This window comes from Sturnira hondurensis, unplaced genomic scaffold (assembly GCF_014824575.4).
Source record: "Sturnira hondurensis isolate 20B ecotype Veracruz unplaced genomic scaffold, ASM1482457v3 Scaffold0010128, whole genome shotgun sequence".
NCBI lineage: Eukaryota > Metazoa > Chordata > Mammalia > Chiroptera > Phyllostomidae > Sturnira > Sturnira hondurensis.
The window spans coordinates 34,676,526-34,692,398 of record NW_028082759.1 but is presented as its reverse complement, the minus strand read 5'-3'; the positions used below and the strand labels follow the sequence as shown (position 1 = coordinate 34,692,398).

At 37.5% G+C, this 15,873-nt stretch overlaps 1 protein-coding gene across 1 annotated transcript in view; it reads right to left on the bottom strand.

The window, feature by feature from the left end:
* The window catches only part of PREX2 (phosphatidylinositol-3,4,5-trisphosphate dependent Rac exchange factor 2), a 226,933-nt gene that overhangs the window by 144,483 nt on the left and 66,577 nt on the right, over nucleotides 1–15,873 (bottom strand). The window contains exons 5-7 of the mRNA XM_037058677.1: nucleotides 13,614–13,715; nucleotides 9,958–10,119; nucleotides 1,381–1,514 (exon numbers count right to left, since the gene is read on the bottom strand). Coding sequence (XP_036914572.1) covers nucleotides 1,381–1,514; nucleotides 9,958–10,119; nucleotides 13,614–13,715 — 398 coding nt within the window. The remainder of the gene's footprint in view (nucleotides 1–1,380; nucleotides 1,515–9,957; nucleotides 10,120–13,613; nucleotides 13,716–15,873) is intronic.

Here is a 15,873-nt window from a genome sequence, read left to right as displayed (position 1 = left end):
TCTGAAAAAAATCACGTCTATGCTTCAAAACAATTACATCAATAACATTAATACATGATATTATTTAACATTATAGCTAAGTTATACAGAGACTTGCTTGGGTTTTGTTCATTCAATCATTTATTCACTTACTCAACAAATAATTATTGAGTATCTATTACATAACAGTTCTGCTCCAGTCTCCAGGGAAACAGTAATGAAAAAGCAGCAGGACCCTTGTTCTCACCAAATTTACCATCTAATCTTATAAAGGTGGTAGAAAATAAACAAATAAACAATGGAGAAAATATCAGCATACACTTTGCAGATACTGATACGGTGGCTGGGAGGCTTCCCTTGATAGGGTGGTCAGGGAAGGTATTTCTGAGGAAGTGACATTTAAATGAGATCTATAAGACACGAAGAACCTGGATATGCAAAACTCACAGAAAAACAACTAGGGAAAAGAAAAAGCCAGTGCAACATGGAAGAAATAGAATTCTTGGTTTCCTCATGGGACGTAAAGTACAGCATAGAAACTACAATCAATAATACTATCATAACTATGCATGATGCCAGTTGGGTACTGGAAATATACTTCACTTTGTGAAGTATATGATTGTCTAATTACTATTTTGTACACCTGAAACTAATACAAAAGAATATTGAATATAAAGTGTAATTGAAAAAATATTAACTTAAAAATCTCCCCGCAAATTTCTTTATTTCCTCTCCTAAAACTGTTCCTCTCTCAGTTTTCCTATCCATTAGTTTCCTTGATTCCAAACCATAGACATTAGCTTTGGGTCCTATATTTCACTCAACCTCCCAAATCCAATCCATTAGAAAATCTCACTGATTCTTCATTCAAAACACACAAAAATCTTCCCACATCTATTCACCTACCCTAGCCCAGCCCCCCGATTTCTGCTCCGCAGGTGACAGTGGTAGTTTCCTAACTGGACCCAACACATTCTCATCCAGTTCTCCACAATTTGTGCTCTATCGTCTTTACCAAATAAAGATAGGAAAGTGTTTTAAGAAGGAAGAAGTGCCAAATTAAGCCAAATACTGCTGAGAAAACAAGTAAAACCGTACAGAGCAGAAAAGTAACCACTTACTTAGAAAACACAGAGGTCAATGGTGGTTTTGACATGAGCAGCTTAGTGGAGCCTCCAGAAGGCTCCTGGGGAGGTAGTGACATCAACGGACAGTCACAGTCACAGTTCAGCTGGGTGTTATCAGAAGGTGAAGGGGTCATGGGACAGACCAAGCATGGCGACGTTTGCTGATGATACCATGAGCTCCCAGGACCAAACACAAAGGAAAAGGTGGCACCTGTGAGATGGACAGATCTCACACAGGTAACACTTCAGAAGCGTTACCTGGGTATCCTCTTACCTGTGTTTTCTCTTGCAGTACACCAAAAGATTATCAAAAAGGAAAAACACCCGTTCTTGAATATTCCCAGAAGAAATCTTCAGCAGGACTCCACACATGAGCATTTCAGTGCAGGTGTCAGTGATGTTGGACCCCTGAGTCAGGGAAAAAATGGAGATGGTGTTCGATTGCTTCGTATCAACTTTCACATGTAATTCTTTTTCTCCTTAAATGCATATTTGTGTTTATTTGAAGATGCAATATATGGACAGGATGAAAGTTCAAATGGTACAAATATTTATACACAGAACTCAGGTCTCCTTCCCTTCCACTCTCCTCGTGTTTGGTCTCAGATGATACAACTGCTGTTGACAGATTCTGGGTCTCTCTTAGCTATTTTACATAGGCATACATACATGAGCATCTATGATGCATGTTATAAATGTTCTTTAAAAGGGAAACGATTTCAAACTGGCTCATAACATTAGCATTCTTCGTCGTCCTTTCTTCCTCCTCTCTTTGCCTGGTATGGGAAAAGGGCTCCCAGGCCACATGGCAAAGAATAAGGAAACACTTAAATTTTTGGCAGGACAAAACTTATAGACCCAGCCCTAGGATAGAGAGGAAAAAGAAAAGAAATAAAAGAAAAAAATCTATGTATTTAAGAAGAGCTTTTTAAATACATAGATTTAAACCTCCCACGGAGTGTTTCACCATACATATTAAAAGTTGGCATAGAAACAGTCATTAAATAAGCCTTGAATACCCACTAACGTCATGATTTAGTGACATGATTGATTCCTAACACACGTGCAAACCACTGAAAGTTCAATGGAGCCCCAAGAAGGAAGGAGCCTGCGCCTTGAATCATTCACACAGGAAAACTGCCTGCTGAGTAGGACAGGCCATGTACTGCTGTGTAAACTGAGCGTAAATGTCTACTCTGAGCCATTGTAAATACTGGAGTCAATAAAAACTGGTGCACCAAATCGGATTTTTTAAAAAGGAAATTTTTATCCACAAGAATATTTCCATTTTAAATACGTTTGGGTCTCTTTAAATCTGGGGATAAATTTCTGATTCTTTTTAAATTTAATGGTTTAATTTTTGTTTTTAACATTTACAACTCAGAACATGAATTTTAGATGGCACATTTCCACAATAGTTAATATAGGTTTTCTGATCGATTATATATCTTTAAGTTAAAATGACAACTCATAACTATAACGAAACTTCCTAAAGGGAAGTTATTTAAGACTGTGTTACTGTGCTAATTTAAGTATGTATAGTACAAATACATTTTCAATTTTAGATATTTCCCTCCCTTCTTTCCTTTCATAAGGGTATGTGTGTGTGTGTGTGTGTGTGTGTGTGGTCAGACATTTACACAACTTCACATACTTACTTTGTCATATGATAATTAAGCAAAAACTCATCAATTGTGAATATAAATCCCAATTCCAGTGGCAATTTCTTATTTACAGTGAATACTACCTCTACCCTGAAAAAAAAGCTAAGATGGAAAAACAGTATTCAAAATATAAAGAAAGGAAACATCACATTGATAGCTACACCAGGGACTTACACAACATTGTGAAAAGTGGCTTTGTTAATAGCAACTTTACAAAAGGTACAAAATACCCTACTTGAGACTATTTCTTACAGTAGCCTATAAAAGCCAAGGCATGAAGATAATATGTTATATTATGAAAGGGTTACTACTAGAAAATATACTATTTGCATATTTTCCCTTCACTTAAATAATAAAAATCTACCTTTCTCTGTAGCAAAAAAAAATCTTGTAGCTTTATCTTTGAAATATATAAAATTTATGATATTTTAAAAATTATGTGCATTTTTTTCACTTATCAGAGTTTTGGGAGTCAGGGGTAAAAACACCAAGCTACAAAATTCACAGGAGAAACTGAAATAAGATATGGCTACAAGCATTAGATGGTGAGGTAAATGTCAGGAGCACTAAAGTCTATTATAAGGAGAATGTCAGATGAATGAGCTAGGAAATCAAACAAGCCAGGCAGCTCAGAGGAGGAGATCAAAGCCTCTAGGACAATGGTTCTCAAATTTCAGTGTGTGGAAGACACACCCGATGGGCTAGTTAAAACGTGGCTTGGAACTGCCCTCCAGACCATCCTGCAGGTGCCGATGCAGAGTTTCCCATCAACACTTTCTGCAGCATTGCTTCAGAGGCTTGACTACCTGAGCTCAGGTGTTCAAGTGTTCAATGCAGCAACCACGCTAACATGGAGACAAAGGGGAGCACAGGTTTCCCCTGGAGGCAGTCCCTGCTGCCTCGCTGGCCCAGGACCCGAAGGGGGATTATCGCACATTTTGGGGTCCCAGTTACACCTCCAATGTGTTCATCCCCATGGAATATTTCATCACCATTGAATATTCACTTAAATCTGTAGGAAGGGCTTTACCTGGATAGTATTTTGTCTTCATTTTGAACACTGATGTTAATTTTTAAACATATTTTTCACAAATCCATATTCAGTCACGGAACAACCAGGTATATAATAAACACTTACACCCACGTGAGTGCTAAGGTCAGATTTTTACAGTTCTATATCATGCTAGTCAATGTGCTGAATATATTCTCCTGGTGTAAATCTCTGACATCTGGTCTTCCTAATCCTAAAGTTATAGAAAAAAATGTTTATTGAATCAAATCAGCTTTGTAAACTGTTCCATGGGTCACCACGCCTTTGTCAGAGGAAGCGGCCTCTTGCACTGAGAAAAAACTGCGACCGTGAAAAATGTACTGCCCGTGAGAATAAGAAGCCACCGGAACAGGGTGCTGATGTATCACAGAGTCATAAACCAACAACTGAGAGGTAAGGTGTGAAGGAATTACTTTAAAAAATAAGAAGGCTTTGCATAAATCATTAATTTTTAACTTTCCCAAAGCCATTGCATATAATGTAATATGTATATGTGCATATTTAATGCAGATATTTTTAAATAATGTTTTTACTCTCTCTGATTTGGAGCCTTGCTGTCTTTCAGCAATCCCTTAAAATATAACCAAAGTAATGTACTTTTATCATCTAGAAATAATGTACATTTCCCTTTAGGAAGCTAAATTGATGATGTAAAATCAGAGATAGTTTGTTTGCAATCAATTACATATATCGAATTAAATACTGTAAAAACCCCTACTAGGAAGTTACATGAATGACTGCTTTTATTAGATGAGGAAAGGAGGCCAACTGACAGTTCAAGATAGGAAGTAATCATAAATAAATATGTGACCAGTGATAGAAAACGTACTCATCAAGGCCCCTCTCATTCCAAAAGCTTCTCTTTCTACCCCAAGCTGTGCACCTATCTTATTTCTCTTCATCACCACCAGCCCAGCAGTGCAAAGGGTGAAATACACTGAGAGAAGCCCACCTGTAAATGTTCATGACAGAGACAGCACCTGCCTTATAGAAGTACCTTTACAATGACTGAATTTCAAACAAACTTCAGGGTGTTCAAGTATAGCCACAAGGAAGTGAAAAAAAAAAAAACCTCACAAGGTATATTTGTGTATTTGTGAACCATAAACCAGAACAGGATGCTACCGATTATTATAGAACATCAAAGTAACAGAATAATGAAACAAACACTGGACTTTAAATAGAACCATGTCAGAATCACTGACATTAAGCAAAAGAGCCAAGAGTATCCAAACATAGTAAGAAGCCACTAACAATTAATACATAACTACAATGTAATTATATCTGCACGTAATTACCATTCAATCCACTATGTGTCAGAAACTGTCTTAGATGCTGGGACCCAGAACTTGAGACATGACCCCAGCTCCCAAGAAACACGTACACTAGTGGAAGAAACAGAAATGTGAGCACAATTAAATGCAGTGTTGCCACTGCAGGAATAGAACATTAATAAATGAGGGTTGGTATGAGCGAACGGTGATGAGTCAGGGATGGCCTGTGTGTGTTTACGATGATGCAAGCTTATCATTAATGATATAGTTCATTCCATCATGTGGTTTCAGGCTTCCATCATTCTCCAGTAATTGTCTTCTTTGAATTCATAAAGCACACCATGTAAGTATCACCCTGCAGTATGGCTGAGATCAGTCTGAACGGATAAAGCACACAATGACTTCAGTCATAGATGAGGACCCAGAGCAGCCCATTCAGGTGCCACTGCTCACCACCAGCATCTCTTTCTGTTATGTGTGCTTCAGGTTGCAGAATCCAGCAACAAAAATAATAGCAATTTGGAAGCTAAATTGTTAAGTTGAATAAAGTTTCAAGTTCAGTCTAGAACTTGAAATATATCACAGGCTGCCAATTAATTATATGATCAGTCTACATGAAAAACTATTACATTTCAATGTACCATTACAGAATTTAATGAAGAAGTACGCTACATTTTATGAGCGGACACCTGTTGGTGCCAAAGTATACTTTCAGAAAATGACAAGAGCCAGAAAAGGCCATCGGAAGCATGTGTATTTATTATTTCATGGTTTCTTTTCTCATTTCCAATGTTTCTTAAACATTAAAATCATAGTTTGTGAAGAACTGCAATAATAAAACTTCTTCTCAAAAAAAAACAATAAAAATAATACTGCCAAACCATATCGGAACTATTTGATCTTTTTTGTGTTAACAAGTTCTTTCAAAATACGTTACTTAAGGGTTCACTGCTGATTCGTTTGCACCTACAAGGTGGCAAAAATCATTGTAATAGGAAACCACTCGCTGATTATCTGACCCCATTATCGGCTCTCTCTGCTTAACACCAGGGGCTATCTCATTTATCTTGTCAACTCAAGGCTGAAAGTCAACATCAGAGAAACACAGAGCGACGGCTAAACCATAATCTGGGGAAAGATGAGCAATGAAAGAGGCCTTGAAACTTCCTCCCTCACATACCCGGCGTGGACAGAAAAGACTGACCTGTGCCACACCCACCCACGGGGAAGAACAGAAGGTGGGTAAGAGGGCAAGCTGATGGGTTCCCATAGAAGAATGGGTCCAATATCAAAGGAGTCTCGAGAAAATTAATGAAGCATTTGAATGTTCTTTTAAAAATACTTTAAAATGACTAGAAAGTTGAATGTTAAATAAAGAATATCACATTGTTTTATTATACAATTTTGTCAAAAAATGTATGCCCTCTCTAAAAAAAGACTCAGCATTTGATGCACTCTTTTTGAGAATCAAATTATTAACAGAAAATATAACTTAAATTCTGTTACATCTGAGATAAAACAAACTAATAATATAAGTTCTCATTTCACTAAGATAATGTCCCAATCAAACTTTCCCGCTGTCCCACCTGTGAAATTTTGCTCTCCCTTTTATGTGGATTCACTTTCAATGGTCTTTTCCCCAAACCACTTACCCTTAAATAACAAGGAGTATTTATAAATCAAGTCCACCTCAAGGTAGGCCAATGGTAAATTCCAAATCGCCTCAGAGAGGAGACAAAAAGAAACGGGTCTCACCATAACCTTTGCAAGACTCACAGTCACAAAATACAAGACTGCATGACTTGGAGTCAGGACACTGTCAGACGTAAACTTCATCCAATGTAAGCAGCAAACAGATTCCGAAACCAACAAGAGGTGGTTTTTCAACGGTCTCGTAGTGTTGTCTTTCTCCGTGTAACACGGTAAGCAGCAGGTATTGCTTCTCCTTACTTCCTCAAACACAATTATTATCTTGAAAATTATTTTTTCCAACTCTTGATATATTAATAATTCACCCTCTGATCTTTTATTGTGATTTTTCCCCTGATTTGACAGATCAATCACATCAAGGATATAGAGGTGAATTACTAAAGATATGATGTTCATTGATACTCTTTTGTCAATATCAGTCAGTATCATTCCAAAAATTATAACACTATAGTTACAATACTATCAACCCACCAAAAAGCAGACTAAGAACAGTCCTGTTCTACAAAATGAATCAATGACCCTGATTTAACCGTTAATAAATTGGCTTTCAAGCAGTGATTACTGCTCTACAATGACCTTTAGTAGAATATCTTGTGGAATGTTTGGAATGTTGGGTAAGATATATGACTGAGATATCATAAATTATATTAATCAAAGATACACTTCAAATATGAGCAATTAAGGCACTTATAGATCTTCTGTGGTGGCAGTCACCATGTAAATGCTGACAGACCTAATTTTTAGAACAGGCAAGTTTTCCTGAGAGATTCTGACTGTGAAAAGCCTTCATGTAATGAATGGGGAAATAAGACCATAGATAATTCAGTTATTTGAAATAATAATTCCCCTAAAGTGGAAATAAGGCAAGTTCCTGCCATATCTGACCCAGATCCCATTCAAGAGAATGCTAGCTACAGGAGCAAGGGTCATGTCTAAGGTGGTCCTAAAGGTGTGCACGACGTCATGGAAAGAGCCAGAGGAGGAGCTGGTTCCCAAGGTCAGCTCAAGACTCTAAGCCTCAAAAACTCTTGGAGAAACTCTCTGTCCTGTGACTGTCACGCCAACAGATGTCTGTCCTTGGCTCTACCCTAACCCCAGGAGAGCCACTCTAAACAGATGCAAAGCTGTCTGTAAACTGAACAAACATGTTAGCAATTCAAAGAAAGCTCCTTAACCAACCACTCCCACTCCCTTCTGAGCTGGGATTCATCCTGGATGAAGGATGACTGCGTCCCTCTGTCTTATGACCTCTGAGACCCATTAGATAGCAGCTGCTCCTAATCTTCCAAGGAGGACCCAGGCTGAGTACTGGAACAGCGTGCTGCATCTCTCTAAGGTGATGGACTGAGACGAGGAATTGGGTCCTCAACACAAACTGTTGGGGGGGCCGTGCTCCAACCTGCAGTCCCTCAAAGTCCCCAAACTCCCAAATCACTGTATGTCTGGGGCTTGTGCAGTCATTTTCAAATCTCCTCAAGGAGACTTTGTGTCGCCACTGTTTTGGGGGCCCAACATTCATAGTATCTCCTGCTGGAACTGACGTCACAAACGATTTCCTTCCACCAGTTTTCTCAGTATCAATGCTCTTTCCTTGCACTCCAGTGATGCACACCCAGCGAGAGACAGGCGAGGTCGAGGCACCCACCACTACAGGTCACAAATGACACAGAATGACCCCCATACATTCTTCCTTGGACCAATCAGCGTGCACCATACAAGAAATATCAATACTTTTTAAATAATGGCTCGTTTCTACAGGAGACTCGATTTGGGGGGATCTCATAGGAGAAGGAAACAAAAATATTACAGATCCCATTTCCATAAAAAGCTGAACAGAGACTGTGGGGTTTTTGTTTTGGTAAAAGGCCTGGCAGACATCACCGACAAGTCCTTCAATTTAAAGCAAGCTCAGTGTTTCTTCCAATATTTCAGTGACAACAGACAGCAAAAGCAAACTTGAGTCCATTTTTCTCAGCCCAGCAGGACAACCACTCCCCAGGAAGGGAATTATCATCATGAATCGACTGTAAAACACATGACCGTTTTGACTGGTTGGAATAAGTAGCAGTCGTGTTGAATGGGGGGTCACCCTGGACGCTTGAAATGGAAGACTATAGACAAGGAGGAAGCTAAGTCAGATCTCAGTAAACATTTTTAAAAATTCATAGGAAAGAATGGATAAAAACAAGAATTCCCTGAGGCCAAAGTTTGAGATTTTTTCACAAATCTAAGTGGCTGTAATTTTAGATATAAGTGGAAACCTATATATTGAAGATAAGAAACAAATTAGTCATTATAACGCCCCAACAATAAAAGCTACTTGAATTTGTGTGATACAATATTTGGTTAGAAATACTTTAAAACTTGTTTATACTTTAATAATATTATAATAATTGTTTACTTTACAACAATAACAATGTATCCCAGTCCAAAGCCCACACTCATCTACATAAGACAACTGAAAGACAGATAACTTCAGTCTATCCTACAAGTAGCATTAAAGTAATACAGGGCCCCCATGAGGTGAATGAAACCCAAGTTACCATAGCTGAAAACACATTACAGATGATGAATACCACCCTTCTTTGACGTTTTTATAATTTAAAAAATTCTTTCTTAAATAAATCACGAACCCATGAAATTTGCCATCTTGAATGGACCTTAAAAATCCCATCACAGCTACTTCATTCATTTTAGAAATGAAGAAATTCAAACTTAGAGAGAATAAGGCAGCTTACAAGGAAATTTACCATCAAACCCCTAACTCACAGTCTGAAAATAGTCTCACGGCACATGCATGGTGCCTTAGTCTTTCTCTGTACTCTCTCCAGGGTTCAGGCTATGTACTTATTGACCGTAGTTAATACAGGAAAAATGGATAACCCCAATGCACAAATACTGAAATATCAAATCTTATAACCCACGCAGTATTGGCTGGCTCTCTCACAAAGCTTGAGGATAAGCCAATTTACTACCACTTTAGAAATATTTAAAAATACAAATGACAGCACTTTTCAGAAATACTTACAGCCCCCCTAGCATTATCTAGGAAAATGACCATTTACAGTCCCCTCCAATGCCAATCCACTCTGTACACAGCATGAGAAACAGCAAAACTAGTTTAAGCTCAATCGTTGAAACAGTGACTGTACCTCCCAGCCTTCTAGGTGAGACTGCCATTCCTCCAAAACTTCTAACTTCTCCATCTGTCTCTTGGCCTCGTTTATGTTGGAACAGACGGCTTTCATGGCTTGGAGGGCTTCCATCACCGCTGCATAGTCACTGTGTTTCCTTGGAGTCCGCTTCAGCAACTCCTGTTTATACACAAAAACAAATCACCCTTTGATCTTCAGCTTTCTGGTACAGCAGGTTCAGACTGACCAGGAAATGAAAACTGCAAAGATCGTGACAGCCACTTTCAGCAAGATCATCACAAACTCCAGCAAGATTGAGATCAAACAAAAGACTGAGTCAATTTATGTGTTATTACTCTGATACACATTTTGCACTTTAATTTTTCCTGAAAAATTATGTTGTTCTTAAAAACTAACTTAGATTTTCTCTTTTCAAGTTGTCAAATATTTTACCTGCATCATGTAATTTTTTAAATAAGTTTGACTTTGGGTCCAACAGAAGTACATGTTTATATGTTAATTTCATTTTCCCAGAGACTTTACAAGAATAGTAAATCTTTAAATGAATATGTAAAGATTCATAATTTCAAAAATAATTGCCATAATTTCAAAAATAATTTCAGTGCCCTGTTTTCTAATAACTTTTGGAGAAACTACAAAAGCATGTCACAAGTAAAACTTTTAAAGAACACCTTATACTCTAGCAGAATAAAAAATACATAAATTCCACAATACTCCGTCATTTAAAGAACAATTTATGCCGTTTTCACAAATTACTCAGGTTCATTCTCTGCTATGAATAAACTGCCATATATACACCCTTCAATGGCTTTATTTTTGTTTTTGTTTTGGGACAGGTTTTGTTGGCTTGTTATTTATAGTTTGTTTGTTTGTTCCATTCAGGATATCAAAACTAAAGTGATCTTTAATCTTGTAAATATATTAAAAGGGCTTGTTAGTTGTTTAGAAACTCAAAATTAAACATTTTCACCCACAGTCTAGACGGCTGTGACCACATTGCTTTTTAATTAGTCATTTGTTTTCTTACTGCACTGCCGTCACCACGCAACTAACACAATTACAGAAGTCCTGAGGCGAGTCGCTGTAAGAATTTCCTTAATTTTTAACATACAGTGGGAAAATATGCAGTTGCTATATTCTCTGGAGGTCTGCTATTTTTCACAAATTTGCCATAAACTCTGACCTTGCATTGAATGTGTTCAGACTCTGTTCTTCAGAGCAAGCACCAAACGAACACACATTAAATCACTCCCAAGACAAGGTTTAAAAAGTTATGCTGAATCACAGATACATAAAGGAGATAGGTGACCTTTTCCAGAAATTCTGAAGAGTAGAAATATTTGTAAATCATGTAAAGAGATCAACTCAGTTTGCAAGATATGAGATTTGGAGCCCTGTGGAATTGTGCCCAGTGAGTATCTGTGGAGTCTAGACATGAATTTAAATCACATGAAATAATGAGAGAAATGACTAGTACAATCTTCTCTCAATTACCTGCCATGCACCCTGCTCTGATGCACCAACCCAATAATTTCAAACTCCACAAATGAGACCAATGTATCTTTTCTTTAACACGCAGCCTAATCCCATGTTTTTCTGTGAGTAAATAAAGCCCTCCAAAATCAAAGAGAACATCCAAAATCAAAGAGAACACGAGCACAAAATTTTTCAGCTGCTACTACCAGAAAGAAAAACATCAACACCAACATATCTACTTACACAGGTAAACATTTCTTTGTTTCCCCAAAATTGGAGAAGTAATCTCTAATAATAATAATCTCCCCTAAATTGGAGAAGATGTCATCTTTCCACTGCTTAAAGGTGCTCTAAAATAGCCTCTTTTTTTCTAAGTAAGGACTTGTCCAGATTCTAGCTTTTGAAATGCCAGCTCAAGCACCTGAGATCATCCTTATCGGAAATGAGTGACTTAGAACAACCACTTGACATAAAGCACTTCTCTTAATATCATTACGCCTTCTGACTTAAAACCAACCAACCCCTGGGACCCTAAAATTTGGGCCAGGAGTAACTGCAGTGATAAGCACACGTGCAAATCTGAGTCACCGTATTGGAGGTCCTGAGGGATCTCAGGGACAGGAGACACATCTATGCCAGCCCTCCCCATGCTCCTGCCTATGTGAACTCTGCAGAACTTGAGATCTCTGAGCTAGCATCTCTCTATGGCTCTCCCAAGCAACTTGACTTGCTTTTCAACAAGAACAGATCCTTTCAATGAAATTTTACACAGAAACCAAATTTACATAGCTGACAAAAGTCATAGTAAAAAGGGTATTTTTTGTTCAAATTCACAAAATTTATTTCTCAGAAAGTAAATCAATAAGAACACCAGTTAATATGCCCATAGTATTTCTGGGTATTTTTAAATTTGGATAACCAAGTAGTAATTAATATGTTAAAATAAATCAGAATCAAATATGCATGAATAATAATGGCTAATATTTACGGAATATATACTATGCTAAATGGTTTATATTAAATAGCTCAATTATTAGGCAATAATTTATATATGCATATAATGTAAACATACACAGATATGCATATACATACATATACATATTCTTGTAGGCATACAATACAATTTCTTCATCATCATTATCATCACCATTACCCTTTCTGATTCACAAGTGAAAACCCAAGGCTTTAAGAGATTAGATTATGTGTTCAGTCATACAGCTATAAGCAGAACACTTTGGGCTTGAACTCAGAAGTCATGTGTTCAACCACCACACCAAACTGCCTGTTCTGAGGTAACAGTTCCAAAAAACACTATTTCCAGAATTATTGTTCTCATCTATTCATAGGCCCTTGCAGTATAAGCAATAATTAGTACTTTACAATACATTTTTCCTAATAGAAATGTTGGTCATTATAAGGAGGGGATATCCCTACAACCATTAATGAAGCATTTCCTATCTCCCAGAGGCAACGTTTTCTTGACCTTGTCATTCTACGCTCATCATTTACTGTCACATGTGACCCCCACCATTCCCTGTACTAATGATTTAAAACCAGGCTCTGAAATTATGTAGCTTTGAGTTTCATTTCATTAGCATCAAGAAGGTTCTGGATTATATTACTTTGACCTTTACTTCATTAACACCAATGTTAAAGTAAGTCAAGAAACACACCCACTGAGAATCTACTTGAGATAAAGAAGATAAAACGCTATATAAACTGGTCATAATATATTTAATGGGACCTATCTTGAAACTAACACCCTTACTCTAAGTAAACTCAAGTATGTTTTCTACAAAGAACATGTTTTGTTTCTTTTCTTTAAAGATTTGTTCTCTACTCCACATATAAATTGGTAACAAAATAACCATTTTAATTGAATTTATTGGGGTGACATTGGTTAATAAAACTACATAGCTTTCAGGTGTACAAATCTACAATACATCTCCTGTATATTATATTGTGTGTTTACCACCCAAGTCAAGTCTTTCTCTATCACCATTTCTCCCCCTTTACCTTCTTATACTCCCCCTACCCCAATGACTATGAATTCCCTTTCTTTAGAAGGTCAGGCTATTTAAAAGGAAAAAATACATCTTAAAAATTATAAGCAAAATATGCAGGTAAAAGGAAAATGCTACAATAAATGCAAATAAATACAATAAATACAAAAATACCTTTAAAAGAAGAGGGTATTTGCATATTCTTTGTATTGGCGTCACTAAGTACCCTTCCAGGGGGACATCTGTGTTCTTCCGTCCTCCGAGCAGCATGCAGTTCTGGGTAGGAACAGACATGATTAATTATGTTTTTAAAACCTGAAGCTGTAAAACTTTCTTCCATCACAAATTTTTCTGCTGAGAAGTTGTGCAAGGATGTCTCTCTATAGCTTCTTTCTCTGAGAAGATCACACTCAGTTACAAACAACATTTACAGGAGAGAGAGAGAAATACTTTCGCTTTTTGTATTAGTTATGGAAGCCAAGATGTGCTTTTGGATTTGTGTCTTGAAAACTGATTCACATATATTCTCCTGAGTATAAAGTCTAAGGGAAAAAATAGAAGCAGAGATAGAGATGGAGAAATAGATCAGTGGATGAATGGATGAATAGATGGGTAGATGGGTAGATGGATAGATGGAATGGTTGGCTGGGTTGCTGGGCGGGTAGGTGGGTGGATGGATGGACGGATGGGTAAATAATAGACAGATACATAGATGTATCCTCCTTATAAAGCAAAGTAGTATTGTTTTGTAGAAGAACAGACCTAAAGACAACGGGGTTCCAGGTGTGCCCTGCCATTGACTAGTGATACAACTGGACTGAGACATGGGAGAGTTTTTATTTTTTCCTCAAAGCAATAGCAAAAGCCAGAGTATCATTACTTTGGGGCCAGTTTCCCAAGCCCCTGTTCCCAGGTTACAACACACACAGGACCAGGTGACACATGCACGTGTACAACAGGAGAGGAGACCTGAGGTTAGAGAGCATGGACCTTCTGTAAGGGCAGCACGCATGTCTACCCACTCCACAGAAGGAAGACAGTGTATTTCTGAGACAGTCTGTGACACAAACATTATTTTAAAGATGAGCAGAACAAAGGCAGTCAGTTCCTCTGATGAGAAAGTGTGCAGAAACATGAGACCCATGGAGAATTGCCTCCCAAGACAAACTTCTAAATAAACTATGGATCAAATCAAAGAAATTACAAAGGACACTAGACATTTTTAAAAACTGAATGAAAGTGAAAACACATGTCAAAACGTATGGGATGCAATTAAAGCCACATATAAGGCAAAACTCAAGCTTTAAATATCTATAATTAGAAAAGATAAAAAGGTCTTAAAGACTCTCAACAAACTATGAATAAAATGGAACTTCCTCAACCCCACCCAATAAAGAACATTTACAAAAAAATCTACAGACAACATCATACCTAGTGATGAAAAACTAAATGATGTCCCCCAAGGATGAGAAACAAGGCAGGAATGTCTATTCTTACCACTTCTATGCAAGGGAAAAAAAGATATCTATATTGAAGAGGAGGAAGTAAAACTGTCTTTATTCCCAGATGACATGATCTTATATATAAAATACCCTCAAGATTCCCCCAAATCTTCTAGAATTAATACATGAATTTAAATCACAAGATGGAAGAACCGAGAACATACAACATACGAGAATACACAAATGTCATTTAAATTTCTATATACTTACTACTAACGAGTAACCCAAAAATGGCATTAAGATAATTCCCATCACAATACCATCAACAAGAGTAATGCACTTAGTAATAATTTTATCAAAATAAGTATAAGATGAATACAGATATCTTAAATATGACAACAAAAGCACAACCATAATGGAAAACATTCCATAAACCAGACTTTAACAGAATTTAAGACATTTGATCTTCAAAAGATAATATTTTTATTTTTTTTAAAATTTTATTTATTTTTAGAGAGAGGGGAAGGGAAGGAGAAAGAGAGGGAGAGAAACATCAATATGTGCTTGCCTATCACACGCTCCCAACTAGGGACCTGGCCCACAACCCAGGCATGTGCCCTGACTATGAATTGAAATGGTGACCCTTTGGTTCACTGGCCCATGCTCAATCCACTGAGCTACACCAGCCAGGGCCCAAAAGACAATATTTTTAAAAATATTTTATTTATTTATCTTTAGAGGGGAAGGGAAGGAGAGAAGTATCAATGTATGGTTGCCTCTCGTGAGTCCCCTGTTGGGAACTGGCCTGCAACCCAGGCATGTGCCCTGACTGGGAATTGAACCGCAGTTGGGTGGTTCGCAGGCCCATGCTCAATCCACTGAGCTATGCCAGCCAGGGCTCCAAAAGACAATATTTTTAAATGAACCGACTAACCACACACTGGGAGGAAAGATCTGCAAATTATGTCTGATACAGGAACTATTCCCACAAC